Raw genomic sequence first — 19,340 nt, forward strand, 5'->3', positions numbered from 1 at the left:
AGTTACGTTTCGTAGCTTTTATTTCAGTCTTTTCAGTCTTGTGGTCACAGCACACTCATTTTTTTGTTGTTTTTTTTTTGTCAATCTTCATGCCATAAAAATAATGTGGCTTTATTTTTGACGTTATCTGAAATTATTGTAATTTATTAAAACCAAATTTTTATTATCGGTGTTCAAGTTGGTCTGCGATTTTTTGTATAAGTTTAAAATGTATTTTTATTTTTACGAGTATGTATGTTAATATAAAAGTCGAATTAATTGCCGTCATTTTTTGTTCTACTTTACCTACATCGTTTGCACAATAATACAGTAAAATATAAGTATCTGTGCAAACAAAACCGCAGGCATAGGCAAGCTATAGTATTAGTGATTATGATCAATATTGTCCATTATTTTAGATTATCTCCTATTTCGATAAAATAGGAAACAATAACAAATTACGTAAATATATTTTGAATGTATTAAAATGTGACACTCATTATGTATTCAACGATTTCTGATTCTATTTAAATACAAAACATAGTTTACGTTGAATACAGTGTACGAGAAATGTAAAAAAAGCCTTTAACAATAGGTACAATGTGGTCAATGATTGTAAAAAACTATATATTCTTAAGATATAATTATTATTTATGGATATTTATGGAATTATTATGTGGTTGGAAAATTTGTATTAAAATTTAATACACCAATATAGCTTATAACGTATGAATGTTAGACAAACAAACAGTTGAAAAGTAGCTGCAAATACATACTCATAAATGTCAAGCTACGCCATGCCAACTTCGTTGGGCATCATAATACACATTATCGGTTCAGTGGTTCCAGAGATTAGCTCTACAAACTTACAAACGATCTATATAAGCAGTACTTCTTATTTTGTTAGTATTAGATAAGATAAATGGGGAGAATGGACAACATACCAATTAAGTAATTTATATGAAATTTGAAAGTAGCTGTAGTGCGGGATGGTAATTATTACTAATAAGGACCAATAATCTAGGTATATGCTTTCCTACTTTCAGACTTTATAGTTGTAAGTTAGCGACCATCCGGCAAAGTTTCCTAAATTTATTCTTCTTTGAAAATGATTGAAGCTCCTCCATATATATACCGATATACCCATAAAATTAAAGATACACAATCAATTTGAACAAAATCTTCTACACAACTAATTTGTTTTTTTTTTCGGAAATGTTCTAAAAACTTGATTTTACTCAAGTGTCCTAGGTCTAGAAGATTCTGGCATTATTTATTTAAACCAGCCTTTCCCAAAGTGGGCGATCACGCCTCCTTGTGGGCACTGTAAGCCTAAATGGCGGTAAGAGACCCAGAAAAAAAAGGTGGCGTTGTGTAGATGTTTTTATATTAGAATCGATTATGTTTGTTTTATTTTGAATAAAAGATACTCTCTCTTAATACTATAAAGTGACGTTTCAATAATCATTCTCATTGGCAGGTGTAGCCCGTAAAAGTTAACTTGAGACTAGAGCGCCACTGTGTACTACCTACTGCGCTCAAGTCTCAAGTTAGCTCTTGTGGGTTATAGTAAAAGTCTCATTAAGAATTAATGTTTAATCTCCACTAATATAGCTCGCAATAATTAATTTTATTTGAAGTTTTAGTGGTTTTAAGTTGGTGAAAAAATGGCGGCACTATAAAATAATTTAGTCTCAAAATAGACAAAATAAGTTTGGGAAACCCTGATTTAGACGATGATAAAGGGCAGGTTTGGGAGTCTTGAGTATCATGCCAAATATCTTGCAGATGTGTGTACGCATATGGCTGGAAGTGGGACACGCGTGTGAGCCGCGGCGCTCGGTTTCGGGGCGCGCGCTCGCGCTCGACTGGCGCGTGTGGGTGCGCGGCGCGCGCGGGGACATCAGCGCCTTCGTGCACAAAGTCGTATTCAAACTACACCCACCCAGCGCGTTTGTTTACCCCAAACGAGGTAATATACGTTTATTGAAATAATGTTTGTTGTTAGGGTTTTTTGTTTTCAATTTACTAATTTTTTGGGTCTATTATCAGAAGTAATTTTTTGTGTTTTCTTGTAGATAAATATTTGAATTATCAATATAAAATTTATCTTAAAATTTTTTAAATTATCCTAAAGACACTTAATTTATTATAATGAAACAACTTTTTCGGATTTTATATTAAGTTTTTTAAATGCCCGACGATTCGGACACTTTACAGCAACCATGGTCACGGACCTAGATAATTTTCTAAAATTATCTAGGTCCGTGACTAATTCCATTGCTGTAAATTAAATAAAAATAAAATTGCTCCTTATTAGTAATAATGCCTGCTCTTATCGAGTCTACTGAAATTAGTCGCAATGATGGCAATAGACCTGATAGATTGACGTTGGTTCCCTGGGAAAGGGGACGGGCGCTTTTGTGGGACGCAACCTGCGTTGGCACACTTGCTCCGTTTCATGTCAAGGAAACAGCCTTAAAAGCGGCAGCCGCATCGGAAAAAGATGAAACGACTAAGTGGCACAAATATTCGTCACTAATTCGAAATTACATCTTTGTGCCGTTTGCAGTCGAACACTTGGACCTTTTAGTAGCAGTGCTAAAAAAAATTTAAATGAGATAACTCCTCGCCTTATTGCCTCCACTGGTGACAAGAGGGCTGGTGTATTTTTTGCCCAGAGAATCGGCATAGCGATTCAACGGGGAAATGCTGCCAGCATTCTTGGCACAATTCCACGCGAACATGATTTATACCAAAACTATCTGTAAATATTTAGTTCTTAAATTGTGAATTGTAAATTTCTAAAATTTAATATATGGAAAAGGATTAGAGTTTTGTAAGAGTTGTGTGCAAATAATTTTGTGCAACGAGAGTAACCATACACTTATATCGACATCTGATATGAAGAACATTGTACTTCATTACGGATGCAGCTTTATTTAAAATCACTTGGCCACTTTTTAAATGAAACAATATTGTAAAACACTCTCCTGAAAACTTAACAAAATGAGATACAATTTTCTTCATATGAGGTATCGGTATAACTACCAATATTTAATCCTATATCCTAGTAGTCTTCTGAATCCAATAATTAGACTTCATGTATATTCTTTGGGGTGTGATGGAGAGGGTGTAGTCCCTCATCCACCAACGCAAAGGGAGGATCCTCCAACCAGACGGGAGTTGTGTCTGGTGGGCTACCGCCCCGAAAATTGTTGTCGGGTTCTTGTATATTAGTTAAATCTTTGCATAACTTTGATATCGCGATGTAGGTACGTCAATTTTCTCTAGTTTTGTATGTCACGAGATAGATGCCGCCACAAACTAGAAAATTTTCGAGAGAATACAAAAAAAAATTGTATTACTAAATAAATACATGATATTTTCAAACTTGTTTGCGTAGAATAACTTTATAGACTTTTTATGTCTTCTGAACTTTTTTAACATCATCAGGAATTAAACTACCCAAGAAGCTCTAAGTCCTACTAATATTATAATTGCGAACTTATGAAGATGAATGTATGTCTAAGATTTTATTTTTTTGTGTTACCCACATTAGGAATTCTAAACATTTTTGAATATCATATCAAAAATTGACCGCTCCAGCGGGGTTCGAACCCGCGCCTCCGACATACCGTGTCGGCGCTCTAGCCAATTAAGCTATGGAACGATGCACCCGCTCGAGCGAAATTTTCGATATGATAATTTTTAATTTCGGTTTAAGCGAACCGTGGCGCCATCTATAGTGAGCTCTTTACAGAAACCCGTAACTATTCAAAGTTTCATATTACAATGAAAATCTTTGACAGGAGACGACACCGTGCTATTTTTAATATCTAAGATTTTATTTTTTTGTGTTACCCACATTAGGAATTCTAAACATTTTTGAATATCATATCAAAAATTGACCGCTCCAGCGGGGTTCGAACCCGCGCCTCCGACATACCGTGTCGGCGCTCTAGCCAATTAAGCTATGGAACGATGCACCCGCTCGAGCGAAATTCTCGATATGATAATTTTTAATTTCGGTTTAAGCGAACCGTGGCGCCGTCTATAGTGAGCTCTTTACAGAAACCCGTAACTATTCAAAGTTTCATATTACAATGAAAATCTTTGACAGGAGACGACACCGTGCTATTTTTAATATCTAAGATTTTATTTTTTTTGTGTTACCCACATTAGGAATTCTAAACATTTTTGAATATCATATCAAAAATTGACCGCTCCAGCGGGGTTCGAACCCGCGCCTCCGACATACCGTGTCGGCGCTCTAGCCAATTAAGCTATGGAACGATGCACCCGCTCGAGCGAAATTTTCGATATGATAATTTTTAATTTCGGTTTAAGCGAACCGTGGCGCCGTCTATAGTGAGCTCTTTACAGAAACCCGTAACTATTCAAAGTTTCATATTACAATGAAAATCTTTGACAGGAGACGACACCGTGCTATTTTTAATATCTAAGATTTTATTTTTTTGTGTTACCCACATTAGGAATTCTAAACATTTTTGAATATCATATCAAAAATTGACCGCTCCAGCGGGGTTCGAACCCGCGCCTCCGACATACCGTGTCGGCGCTCTAGCCAATTAAGCTATGGAACGATGCACCCGCTCGAGCGAAATTTTCGATATGATAATTTTTAATTTCGGTTTAAGCGAACCGTGGCGCCGTCTATAGTGAGCTCTTTACAGAAACCCGTAACTATTCAAAGTTTCATATTACAATGAAAATCTTTGACAGGAGACGCCACCGTGCTATTTTTAATATCTAAGATTTTATTTTTTTGTGTTACCCACATTAGGAATTCTAAACATTTTTGAATATCATATCAAAAATTGACCGCTCCAGCGGGGTTCGAACCCGCGCCTCCGACATACCGTGTCGGCGCTCTAGCCAATTAAGCTATGGAACGATGCACCCGCTCGAGCGAAATTTTCGATATGATAATTTTTAATTTCGGTTTAAGCGAACCGTGGCGCCGTCTATAGTGAGCTCTTTACAGAAACCCGTAACTATTCAAAGTTTCATATTACAATGAAAATCTTTGACAGGAGACGACACCGTGCTATTTTTAATATCTAAGATTTTATTTTTTTGTGTTACCCACATTAGGAATTCTAAACATTTTTGAATATCATATCAAAAATTGACCGCTCCAGCGGGGTTCGAACCCGCGCCTCCGACATACCGTGTCGGCGCTCTAGCCAATTAAGCTATGGAACGATGCACCCGCTCGAGCGAAATTTTCGATATGATAATTTTTAATTTCGGTTTAAGCGAACCGTGGCGCCGTCTATAGTGAGCTCTTTACAGAAACCCGTAACTATTCAAAGTTTCATATTACAATGAAAATCTTTGACAGGAGACGACACCGTGCTATTTTTAATATCTAAGATTTTATTTTTTTGTGTTACCCACATTAGGAATTCTAAACATTTTTGAATATCATATCAAAAATTGACCGCTCCAGCGGGGTTCGAACCCGCGCCTCCGACATACCGTGTCGGCGCTCTAGCCAATTAAGCTATGGAACGATGCACCCGCTCGAGCGAAATTTTCGATATGATAATTTTTAATTTCGGTTTAAGCGAACCGTGGCGCCGTCTATAGTGAGCTCTTTACAGAAACCCGTAACTATTCAAAGTTTCATATTACAATGAAAATCTTTGACAGGAGACGACACCGTGCTATTTTTAATATCTAAGATTTTATTTTTTTGTGTTACCCACATTAGGAATTCTAAACATTTTTGAATATCATATCAAAAATTGACCGCTCCAGCGGGGTTCGAACCCGCGCCTCCAACATACCGTGTCGGCGCTCTAGCCAATTAAGCTATGGAACGATGCACCCGCTCGAGCGAAATTTTCGATATGATAATTTTTAATTTCGGTTTAAGCGAACCGTGGCGCCACGGTCGAGCGCGTTTGTAAAAATAGCACGGTGTCGTCTCCTGTCAAAGATTTTCATTGTAATATGAAACTTTGAATAGTTACGGGTTTCTGTAAAGAGCTCACTATAGACGGCGCCACGGTTCGCTTAAACCGAAATTAAAAATTATCATATCGAAAATTTCGCTCGAGCGGGTGCATCGTTCCATAGCTTAATTGGCTAGAGCGCCGACACGGTATGTCGGAGGCGCGGGTTCGAACCCCGCTGGAGCGGTCAATTTTTGATATGATATTCAAAAATGTTTAGAATTCCTAATGTGGGTAACACAAAAAAATAAAATCTTAGATATTAAAAATAGCACGGTGTCGTCTCCTGTCAAAGATTTTCATTGTAATATGAAACTTTGAATAGTTACGGGTTTCTGTAAAGAGCTCACTATAGACGGCGCCACGGTTCGCTTAAACCGAAATTAAAAATTATCATATCGAAAATTTCGCTCGAGCGGGTGCATCGTTCCATAGCTTAATTGGCTAGAGCGCCGACACGGTATGTCGGAGGCGCGGGTTCGAACCCCGCTGGAGCGGTCAATTTTTGATATGATATTCAAAAATGTTTAGAATTCCTAATGTGGGTAACACAAAAAAATAAAATCTTAGATATTAAAAATAGCACGGTGTCGTCTCCTGTCAAAGATTTTCATTGTAATATGAAACTTTGAATAGTTACGGGTTTCTGTAAAGAGCTCACTATAGACGGCGCCACGGTTCGCTTAAACCGAAATTAAAAATTATCATATCGAAAATTTCGCTCGAGCGGGTGCATCGTTCCATAGCTTAATTGGCTAGAGCGCCGACACGGTATGTCGGAGGCGCGGGTTCGAACCTCGCTGGAGCGGTCAATTTTTGATATGATATTCAAAAATGTTTAGAATTCCTAATGTGGGTAACACAAAAAAAATAAAATCTTAGATATTAAAAATAGCACGGTGTCGTCTCCTGTCAAAGATTTTCATTGTAATATGAAACTTTGAATAGTTACGGGTTTCTGTAAAGAGCTCACTATAGACGGCGCCACGGTTCGCTTAAACCGAAATTAAAAATTATCATATCGAAAATTTCGCTCGAGCGGGTGCATCGTTCCATAGCTTAATTGGCTAGAGCGCCGACACGGTATGTCGGAGGCGCGGGTTCGAACCCCGCTGGAGCGGTCAATTTTTGATATGATATTCAAAAATGTTTATGAATGTATGTATTTATATTTGTTACTCTTTCTCGCAAAAACTACTGGACCGATTTTAATCAAACATATTACGTAGATAGGTGGAGATTCAGAATAACACATAGGTAATATTTTTTATCCCGATATTCTGGATCCTTTAATCCACCAATGTGTGTGACGCGTTCTCTTCGGCACATTCTACAATATAGAGCTATAGTTGTCTGCCTGTGCATTCCACTGCTGCGCATAGGCCTCTTTCTTTATTAGGAGAAGGATTTGAGCTTAATCAAGCACGCTGCTCTACTGCGGGTCGGCCGATATATTCCCTACTATGAGTAACGATCACTAACAGGTACCTATTTACGACATTAACCGGGACCGACAGGGTAGAACTCTAGTACAAATACAAATATCCATCTCGACCAGGAATCGAACGTGTAAATCGTCTGTGTTTTATGTGCCTATATGCACTACCCCAGAGCGGTTATTGTTTGTTTATAAGTGTAGTAAATTGTTGTATTTAGGGCGACGTGGTAAAAAAAAACTTCAACTATCATGATATTCGATTGAATAATTTGCTTATTATTTCTAATGTAATCTGCAGAACTGAGCATACATACACTGACACCAAGAAATATCTATTTTTCTGGTAAGTCAATGAGATGACTCTATCGCATCATCTCTATAAAGTTTGATAAGATATGGTCGTCCGTTAATAATATGATCTTTTAAGCAATTTTTAACCGACTTCCAAAAAAGGAGGAGGTTCTCAATTCGACTGTATTTTTTTTTTTTTTTTTTTTTATGTATGTTACATCAGGACTTTTGACTGGGTGGAGCGATTTCAACAAATTTTCTTTTAATCGAAAGGTGGTGTGTGCTAATTGGTCCCATTTAAATTTATTTGAGATCTAACAACTACTTTTCGAGCTATATCTAATAATGCGTTTTTACTTGACGCTTTTTTCGTCGACCTACGTTGTATTATACCACATAACTTTCTACTGGATGTACCGATTTTGATAATTCTTTTTTTGTTGGAAAGGAGATATCCCAAGTTTAGTACCATGATAAGGAAACCAGGATCTGATGATGGGATCCCAGAGAAATCGAGGGAACTTCTTGAAAATCCGCAATAACTTTTTACTGGGTGTACCGATTTTAATAATTTTTAATTTAATCGAAAGCTGATGTTTGTCATGTGGTCACATATAAATTTTATCGAGATCTGATAACTACTTTTTGAGTAATCTTTCATAACGCGTAGTTACTTGACTATTTTTTCGTCGATCTACGTTATATTACTTGTCGATGTAATTGAAGTCGGTTTTTTTTTCGTTTGTCTGCAAACACAATTATTTAAGCCCTACTATGGTGATATGTGGTGAATTTTTAAACTACTCCCTCCCTGATACGCAAATATTACTTGTATTTTTTTTAATGATAAAAATCTAATATGATTTTAGAAAATTAAGCATCGTGATATAATTTTCCAAAGAGAGATCAATCTTGAAGTGTTTTTATTGGCTATTTTTGGTGTAGAAATCACGCGTTCAACGAAAAATAAATACACGTCATATCTCATTAAGGGCCATACATTAATCCTTACGTCACAAGAATTTCACAATTTTTTTACTGCGTCTTGTGCACAGATGGTCACAAATACGAGAGCCCATCCCTATCTAGTGTGACGTCACATAATTTGCAATTTTACATCTAGAAATTGCTATTTATCAAAACATCAGTTTGACATTACTTTTATTTACTTCTTAATTATTTTTTATAAAATCATCATCAATCGAACATAATTATATAGGTATAAAAAAATAAAACTATTTTAATAGTAACAATGTTATCTATACCTACTACTTAATATTATAAAGAGGGAAAATTTTATTGTTTTTATTTTCAGTCAGTATGCTCTGAAAATATTGAACCGATTTTTTATATTTTCAAAAAGTTTTGGGATTTTTTTTTAAATTATGGTTAAATATTAGTGCGAAGCCGTGTGGGATGCTAGTATGTTATAGTTTGAATCGCAATGTCACACCCCCCAACCCTTGTCACACTATGTCACACTTCGTGGTTCCCCTGTCCCCCCGCCCCAGGTGTGGAGTAATTTATGGATGACACCGTACCCCTCCTTCCCTACGTATGATATTTTAAGATTTTTCCCTCTCAAGCTCATGTGATTAATAAATAACCCCTAACAAAGTTTTGCTATGTTTTCTATAGGATAAAATATACGAATATTGTTATTTTTAAGTAAAAAACGATCTTCAACTCAAAATGACCTTAATATATGATACAGATAAGACAGAACCAAATAGAATATTGGCTTTATTCAACAATAAAATAAGACATAGTAAATAATTAGGTATTGATATTTTGACAGAATAATACTAATGATAATGTCATAGTATTATCTAATATTATAAAGAAGGTAATTAAATAACATGTAACCTTCATGCTTAACAAGGAGATCACATCATTCACCCCCCCCTTTATGAAGAGACGTAATCTTGAAAGTGGGCTGGAGGTCTGCGTTCTCGAACAGAGCGACGAACTTGTGTACTCTCCACTTCTGGGCTAGCAGGTGGAGCTTCGTTAGAAGGGACCTCCTCCATTTCTAATTGCTCTTCGTCGTCCGACGAGTCATCATCAACGGCCTGTGGTAGTGGCGCTAAGGACCTATTAGAGACTGTCGTCTCTCGTCCATCCGCTAATCGAACGTAAGAATATTCAGGATTGCTTTGTAACAGCTGTACCTCTTCTACAGCCGGATCATATTTGGAACTCCTTACGTTCTTCTTCATATAAACAGGTCCGGGTGAATGAAGCCAAGTTGGTAAAGATTGGCCGTTTATCGAGCGACGAGGATGGTTGAACATACGCTCATGTGGCGTTGCATTCGTTCCCGTACATAAGAGGGATCTTATGGAATGTAGCGCTGGCAGCAAAGCTTTCTCCCAGTTAGCAACGTCTTCGTTATTCGATCTGAGATGTAATTGAATTGTTCGCCACAGCGTACCATTTAGTCTCTCAACCAAACCGTTTCCTTGGGGATTGTAAGGGGTGGTGCGACTACAAGATGTTCCCAGTGAGGTTAAGAAATGTCTTATTTCATCCGATATAAATGAACTTCCTCTATCGGAATGGATATAAGCCGGAGTACCAAACGTGGAAAATAAATCTTTAAGGCAATTTATGATCGTTCCGGATGTCATATCCTTACAGGCATACGCAAACGGAAAACGACTATATTCATCGATTATTGTTAAAATGTATCGGTTTTGAGTATTAGATGGAATCGGCCCTTTAAAATCTAAGTTCAGTCTTTCGAAAGGTGCAGTTGCCTTTATCAGATGCCCTTGGTGTTTCATATAACGAGGTTTGATTTCAGCACAGATAGGGCATGCTGCCGTCATTCTTTTCACTTCTTCGATGGAATATGGTAAGTTCTTCGATCTGACCCAATGAACCATACGTGTAATTCCAGGATGGCAAAGAGATCGGTGTAGTTCAACAAGTTTGGAGCTATTAGACAAAGTATTTATGTGCATGCAGACTCGAGAGAGCGCATCGGCAGCAAAGTTCTGTTTTCCGGGTCGATAAACAATGTCGTATTTAAAACAAGACAATTCTAGGCGCCATCTCTCGATCTTTTCGTTCTTGATCTTATTAGAGTGTGTTTGGTTGAACATATAAATGCAACAGACTGTTGATCAGTTATGAGTAGAAAGTGTCTTCCAATCAAGAAGTGTCTCCATTTGCGTAAAGCTTCAACTATAGCGCAAGCCTCTTTCTCAATAGAAGGTTGTCTTTTCTCAGAATCGTTAAGCGATCGTGAGAAGAACGCTACGGGACGCCCTTTCTGTGACAGCGTTGCTGCGATCGCGAAGTCAGAGGCGTCAGTTTCAACAGAAAATATCTCTTTGTCGTCTATTCCAGCCAAGGCTGATTTAGAAATGTCAATCTTTAGATTGTTAAAAGAGTTAATAGCCTCTTCAGATAAAGGAAATGTAGCTTCGATCAGAGGTCTGATTTTGGCAGAAAAGTTGTTGACCCACTTTGAATAATGAGCGAATAGTCCCAGTGCTCTTTTCAAAGTAGTTGTATCAGATGGGATAGGAAGATTCGTCAGTGGTTCCAATCGAGATTTGTCAGGTTTGATAACGTTATGATGGATGGTATAGCCGAGAAGATTTATGGATTCTGATTCAAAAGTGCATTTACTCATATTTAGAGTGAGTTTGTATTTTTCAGTAGCTTTCATGAATTTGCGAAGGTTATCATCATGATCCTGCTTATCTTTTCCGCATACAGTTACATCGTCTAAGTAAGCATATGTACCTTTCAGTTTTTCCGAATCAATGATATACTGTAAGGTTCGCTGGAAAGCCGCTACACCATTTGTGACTCCAAATGGTATTCGTGTGAATTGGTAGAGATTCCCGCACGCTTCGAAGGCGGTGTATACCTTCTCCTTTTGAAGAATTGGAACTTGGTGATAAGCACTTTTGAGGTCGATTTGGCTAAAAATATTGTATTTAGCGACTTGAGTTATGATAGAATCGATGTTAGGTAAAGGATATGCATCTAGTTCCGTAAATCTATTTATAGTTTGAGAATAGTCTATGACAAGACGCTTCCGATGATAGCCATCACTCGTAACGAGTACTTGTGCCCTCCAAGGCGAGATACTGGGTTCGATAACCTTGTCTTTAAGTAAGTTGCTTATTTCGTTAGATATAAATTCTTGGTCTTCTTGAGAATGCCGTCTGGAGCGAATAGCTATAGGTTTTATATTTGGTGAAAGATTGGTAAAAACTGAAGCTGGTGGGACAGATGCCTCCATTACATTGCAAACTTTCAAGGGCCTTTTGTCTCCCCCGAATTGAAGTTCAAATGATGAGTGTTTTCCTAATATATCATGCCCAATGATAACGTCAGCACACAGATCGCCAACAATGAGCAGAGGTTGATGCTGGTATATATGTTCACCAATCTGAATTGTAGCGTAGCATAGTCCCTCGACATATGATATATTGTTAAGAGATGCTAAAGTTATCGCTTGTCGACAGGGCTTTCGTTTAAGGTTCATGGTTAGAGCAGTATTCTTATCGATAAAGCTGATTGAACTTCCGGTGTCGAGTAGCGCATCTGCTTGATAGTTGTTCAAGGTAATAGGAATGGTAGCTTTGCGTAGGCTTGATGGAGCAGCAGCGGATATAATTGACAAATGAGAATCGGTAAGTTGGGGTTGAGTAACGTCGTCATTGTCTGTGGTAATAACATTTACTGTACGTTGACCTGGTCTTGAACTACGGCAAACGGTTGCAAAATGTCCTTTTTTGGAGCAAAGTTGACATTGAGCATTATTAGCGGGGCACTTGATCCTTTGATGAACATTGCCACCGCAGAAAAAGCATCGGCGGTCACTTTGCGTAGGGCGACTGTATTGAAAATTTTGAGTTCTTGTTGCTGCTAAATTGAGCTTTGGTTGCGGTGCTTGAGTTTCAGAGATTGCATTAACAGGGACAGCAGACGTTGATGGAGATGATACTGTAAGTAATCGTGAAGTATTTTCAGCAGTTTCTAAAGATATTGCCAGATTCAATGTTTATTCCAGAGACATAGTCGATTTTTCTAGCAGCCTTTCTCTTATTTTCTGTGACAATATTCCGGCAATGAACGTACCACATACGGTTTCGTTTTGATGTTCATTAGCAGTAACAGCTTTGAAGTGACATTCACGAGCAAGAATGGCAAGAGATCTCGAATATTCAGCTAACGTTTCGCCAGGCTGTTGCTTTCTAGTAGCAAGGCGATGCCGAGCCAAGGTAATATTTTTTCGTTTCTCGTAGGTGGTACTGAGAGTGGTCATGGCATCGACGTACGTGGTGCAAGCTTGAATGAAATTAAATGTTGATGGCGAAATATGGTTTACAAGGAGTTTGTACTTAAGGGCATCGTCAGCCGAAGCGGCTTCCTGTGCGATAAAATTTTCAAATGAGTACTTCCAATGAATCCATTTCAGGTCTGAGCCGGCCATTGCGGGTTCCACGTCAAAACGTTCGGGACGTAGATACCGCGATATTGAGGAAGACTTTTCCTTTTCGTCAGGCATAGCGAGCACAATATCAGCAAAACACAAAATTATTGTTGAATAAATTGATACAGATAAGACAGAACCAAATAGAATATTGGCTTTATTCAACAATAAAATAAGACATAGTAAATAATTAGGTATTGATATTTTGACAGAATAATACTAATGATAATGTCATAGTATTATCTAATATTATAAAGAAGGTAATTAAATAACATGTAACCTTCATGCTTAACAAGGAGATCACATCAATATATTGAATAATCCTGACTGTCGTTTGGCTATAAAATCATGTGGTAGTAACTTAAATTTAATTTTTAATAACAATAAAATATACAACGATACCTATTGAGTAAAATTATTCGATGCTATATAAAATTCTTCATTGAAACTAGGTGTTTACTTTGTTCGTTAAGAAATTTTAATTAATTTATTTATTTATTAGGAAGATTTATAAAACATACACTAGTATAGATTTTACAAAAATGTTTGAAGTTATTTGCTGATTGTTGTTTTATTTAAAAGTTGCCACGGCACGGCATGCTTATGGACAGTTTCATCTAAGAAATAATTACTTTTATAAAACGATTACAAAGAATTATATAGAGGTAAATAACAAAAAATAAAACTCTTTCTAACAAATTCTTATACATACCTACTACAAAGAGAAAAACAACCATTTAAAATTTGTTCAAATTTGATTTATGTTTATTTTATACAATATAATTTGAATAAGTTTAGTAATTTGGAAGTATTTGTAAGATATCTTACATAAACTATATTTATATATATTTTTATCGTGTCGTGATAAGTATTAATTTATACATAGGTATTATAATGTAATGTTTGCGAATTAGTTGCTGGTCGGTCATTTCGCAAACGTCATGTTTACACGTATGTCAAGCGACCCACTCATGACATCATCATACTTATTATTGTTTTTAGTACTTAATTGTTCGAGCAAAAAGTCTTTTCGCATTTTCTAGTAAAGGTTTTAGTTAAATCTTTTTGATACTTGTTTGTTGTAACTGTTTGATGTTGTTACCATAAACAGGTGACATTTTAAAAATGAAATTAAGAAAGATATCTATGACGAGTTAAAGAATGTTTTGGGTAAATGTGCTCCTTCTTAAGCCACAGTAAAAAACTGGGTGGCTGAGTTTAAACACGGTCGTGCATGTGTCTATTTATTTATTTATTTAATTAGAACCACCAACAGAATTGCATGTTTAAAAAATTTACAATTAGATATATGCAAAGGTATTAAGTATATACATATAATTCCTCTTAAAGGTAGTTACAGCATGCGCTTTAGACAATTGAGTCATCAGCATCAAAAGATTTTAAACATATAGGATTTAAATTAAAAAAAATACATACAAAATAAAGAACTAAATACATAACTATTACTATTATAAATTAAGATAAGTTAATATTAGTGCTACATAACTTTTGATTTGAGGAATCAAATGACTTTAATAGTTTCTTTTTAAATACAGCTAAGTTATCTGCAAAGATGTCTAGTGACTTGTTTTTAACTGTAAATTCTCTGTAGAGCCTACTCAGTCTAGGGATGAGGGAATAATACCCGAGGTTTGTTCTCTGGGTTTTATAAGCAAATAGTGAAAGGGGATATCGTGGTATGCGAGAGGGAACGTTAATTGAAATTTTGCTTAGGAGTTCTGAATTATCCACAGTTCCATTCACTAGTTTGTGTAAGAATACCATATCAAGTAACTTGCGCCGGTTAGAGAGTGAGTTTAACCGAAACTTATTTAGCCGTGAGTAGTAGGGCATTCTTTTGTCCTGTCCAATAGAATAAAATTGCGTAAACCGTCTCTGTATACTTTCCAATCTATCTTTATGGGTCTGGTAGTTAGGGTTCCAAATGAGCGTTCCATATTCTAGCTTACTCCTTACTAATGTAGTGAATAAAATTTTTTTGGTTTTAAGTTTTTTAAATTGTTTAGAATTTCTAAAAATAAACCCCAACATCTTGCGTGCCGACCTGCATATGTTATCAATGTATACATTATTTAACGTAACTTACCATCAATAGTGATACCTAAATCGCGAACATACTCCAATTTCTGTAATTGGTGCGATCCAATATGAAGCCCGCCCTGGACGTCGAAAAAGCGTCACGACTTCTTTTTTTTATGACAAATAGGCAGGCATTTGACCACAATCTCACCTGATGTTAAGTGATGATGCGGTCGAAGGTGGAGCATGCCTGCCTAATAACAGCCTATTCACTCTGGCCTTGAAGGCACCCAGATTGTATCGTTCGGGAAACACAGACGCGGGCAACGAGTTCCATTCCTTAGCTGTGCGCATCAGGAAAGTAGAGCCAAAGCGTTTTCACACGACTCCTCCTCCTCACGACTCCGGAAATGGTCGTGAAAGTACATGATATGGTTATTATAGCAGATCGACGATTGAAGTTGTCTGAAATAGCTGACACTACAGGTATCTCAAAAGAACGGGTACATCATATCCTAAGTGAGGAATTAAATATGAAAAAGTTATCGGCCCGTTGAGTGCCGCGATTGCTTACGCACGATAAAAAAAGGATTCGGGTGCAAAACTCAAAAGAATGTCTGGACCGTTTTTAGAGTAATACATCGATATGTAACAATGCCGTGTGGTGTGGGCCGAGTAGAATAGCACCCCCTTTCTTTGCGTGGGTGTCGTAAAAGGCGGCTCTAAAATGCGAAAGACTCCTGCAGCCGAACTGGCTCCACACGTATCGACTCGTCGTTGTGGGCCTAGCCAGTGAGGTTGAGAGGGTGGCACAGAGCTTAGGCAACTCAGCGTTTTCCTGAAGAGTGTCCTAGACTACACAGTGTCTGTCTGACACTGTCTAAATCGTCTACAACAGACGGACTAAGGCCAATGATGATGGTGTAACAACAGATGAAACATGGGTTCATCATTATACACCAAAATCAAAAATTCAATCAAAATAGTGGACTCAATCGGGATGCCCGGCTCCAAAAAAGCCATGGCTGTAAAGTCGGCTGGAAAAGTGATGGCTTCCGTATTTTGGGATGCAGATGGGATCTTGATGATAGATTACCTTCCTAAAGGTCAAACAAGTAATGGAGAATACTACGCTAATCTTTTAGATAAGCTTCATCAAAGTATTCAGCAAAAACGACCAAGTTTGGGAAAAAATCATCTTCCACCAAGACAACGCTAGGGTTCACACATGTATTAAAGCTATGGCAAAAATCATCGAATTGAAATATAATTTGCTGCCCCACCTACTTTATTCGCGTGATCTAGCGCCATCAGACTTCCACTTATTCCCTAAGCTCAAAACTTTTTTGGGCGGACAGAAATTTGCCACAAATGATGAAGTCATAGCCGCTGTAGAGGAGTATTTTGCAGGCCTCAAAAGAAATCATTTTATGGAAGGCATTACTGCTTTAGAATGAAGATGGAATAAGTGCGTAGAGGTTCACGGAGACTATGTCGAAAAATAAATTAATTTGATCACGGAAAGTTAGGTGTTTTCTTATTAGGCTAGTTACTTATCATCCCACCTTCGTATATTTTAATTAATGTATTGAATTTCTATATAAAATACGAAGAAAGTTTTTCTCTGACCTACTGCTACTGTTTACTGCATAAATCTTAAAAATAAAAGTTTACAGAAAATTTAACGAAATATAATTGAAATTATGATTATAACTTTAAGTGAAATTATGATTATATGTAAAACGACATATTTTTCATGTTTGTTATGGTTATTTAAGTTTACGATATTTTGGCACTACCTATTACAAACACCAGATGACGGGTGATGCTCAAGAATGATCGTAAAAGCCCCGTTTTTTATATGTACCTATAACGCATAGCGTTAGGGCCAATGAAGGTTTGAAAATAAATATAAATTATCTTATCGTAATTTAAAGCTATGTGGAGCAAATCCCATTAACATTAACGGTATTAGTTACAAACTCTTCACACTACATTTGTTTTAAAATTGGTGCTATTTTAAAATTTAGAGATAAACGTACAAATATTTAAATTAATCACCCTTCGCTTCTGTTCAACGATTTACATACTAAACATATCAATGTTTGTAGAAATGCTACATGTTAAATAAAACAAACTCATTATCGTTATCACGTGCGTGATAGTCGGTAACCAAGCACACTGCAAACAAGATCGCAATAGTTCACTCCGCCTCACATTTAACTGATCTCTATATATATTTATTTTCAGTTCTTCAAGAACCGCCGTATGAAATCCAAGAATCCGGCTGTTCTTCGATAGATATACCGATCCACGTGTACCTGAAATTCGCGAAAAAGCCAAAGAAAATCTGTCTCAGATATAGTCTACGTATCGAGAATAATAACAAGGCGAGCTCGGAGTCGAGGTGCGTCTATTACGATTTTGAGAATCCGTCGGAAACGTTGTGCAGTGCCTTGATGAAAGGCGGAGGTGAAGTGATCGGCAGAACCGGAAATGTGGATAGCTCGGGTAAACTAGTAGTCGTCCTTTCGGAAAACCGTTCTAAAGATCAGAAGGCGATGAAAACAAAACGTTACAAATTCATCGAACCAGTTCGTTGTAAACATCGAGCGAAGACCTTATCAAAATCGTGCATACTAGATGAGATTTGTTCTAAATGCGGCGAGTTGATAAATTCTGACATCAGAAAGCAATTACGCGCAGTGGCCATGACCGAGGACGAGATAAACCACGTGTCACAGTTATATATATCGTACAGTGGCTACGAGAAATCAGTGAACGCTTTGGTACTGCCCCCGCTCTCAGATCCTATATACAGGGTACCAGAGTTGCCTGCGTCGTTGCGAGGTGCACTCACTAGTGTAGAAGCGGACTACGCGATGCAATAACGTGCCTTCTAATTAGTCATTTATAGTTTAATTTTAGTTTAACAAACGTGGAGTGGACTGCGCATTTTAACAAGCACTAATTATATACAGGAACAAATTGTTAATAAGTTAGGTAGGAGGTAGGTAATGTTTTGTCTCTCAGTGAAGTTAATTTAGGGTTACTGAAATTTTCTTGAATTTTTGTTTTGTATTTATATGTTTTCTTGTTGTTTAATTTGTGCTTTTTCATTGTTCGTTTCAAATATTTATTAGATAAGGTTGAATAATTAGTTAGTAAGTCATATAAGACACAATTTGCTTCAATTGCATAAAACAAAGGTAATTAATTATAGTGATCGATGTCTCGTGGTTTGTTACGAACAAATTGTCAGTAAGTGAATTGCGCAGTCCACTTTATTTATATTTATTCAATACAATATTAATAAAATAAGCTGTGCCATGAGACTGTTACGTGTTCTTCTTATTATCGAGTAAGAAGTTATTTTTATTATATTTTATAGCGTATTGACTTGAAATTCATATAAAAGAGAATATTGTAGTAAAAGATATTTATATACAATGTTACATACAATTTAAATTATATTTATTAGTTATCTCGTTCATTACATACAACTAATAATTATGTTTACATTGTTTGACTTGAGTAAATGTGCTGTGAACAAGATCTCAAAAGTCAATGTTGTTATGGAATCTATAGGTTTATTAGGATTTAAATTGTATAACACCTTTAATCTTAGTATTAATTTTTTTTAAATAGTAATTAGCAGTGTTACCATACTTCTGCCAGATATTAAAATTACTACTTTATAATGTCACATTTTTCTGTTCAATTTTGTATTTAACATTTATTAACAAACTAAACATATACCTAGTTTGAAATGTTAAAAAAACAACAATTATATACTCATCATAGTGTTACTATGAATCAGAATAGGTATCCATGATCGTAGTAAAAAATATGAATGTAACTATGTTCCTATTATAAATATTGTGTTACCATATTACTATTTAAAATTTGTGAAAAGGGTGCTTTTATAACTAAGTTAAAAATTATAATTTAAGTTAAGTTTAAAGTTTAGTTTCATTCTTACATATACGTAGACTTATAGATACGTATATTCTTGACAAAAGAAATGTGATAAAAGGAATTTACTTATTTCTAAGAGTTATAGTTTTTATTCTTTTAAGTTTGTTGTGCTGTTTAATTATTTTATGTTGTACTTTTTTTTAAGAAAAAAAAAGTTTATTGCTATATTTCT

The 19,340-nt window shown here is 36.3% G+C and overlaps 1 protein-coding gene across 1 annotated transcript in view; it reads left to right on the forward strand.

The window, feature by feature from the left end:
* The window catches only part of LOC123659001 (YEATS domain-containing protein 4-like), a 34,748-nt gene extending 15,421 nt beyond the window's left edge, over positions 1-19,327 (forward strand). Inside the window, exons 3-4 of the mRNA XM_045594284.1 lie at positions 1,768-1,951; positions 17,441-19,327. Coding sequence (XP_045450240.1) covers positions 1,768-1,951; positions 17,441-18,081 — 825 coding nt within the window. The 3' untranslated portion in view covers positions 18,082-19,327. The remainder of the gene's footprint in view (positions 1-1,767; positions 1,952-17,440) is intronic.
* Positions 19,328-19,340: the final 13 nt, after the last annotated feature.

The sequence above is a fragment of the Melitaea cinxia genome, chromosome 13 (genome assembly GCF_905220565.1).
Source record: "Melitaea cinxia chromosome 13, ilMelCinx1.1, whole genome shotgun sequence".
Lineage (NCBI taxonomy): Eukaryota > Metazoa > Arthropoda > Insecta > Lepidoptera > Nymphalidae > Melitaea > Melitaea cinxia.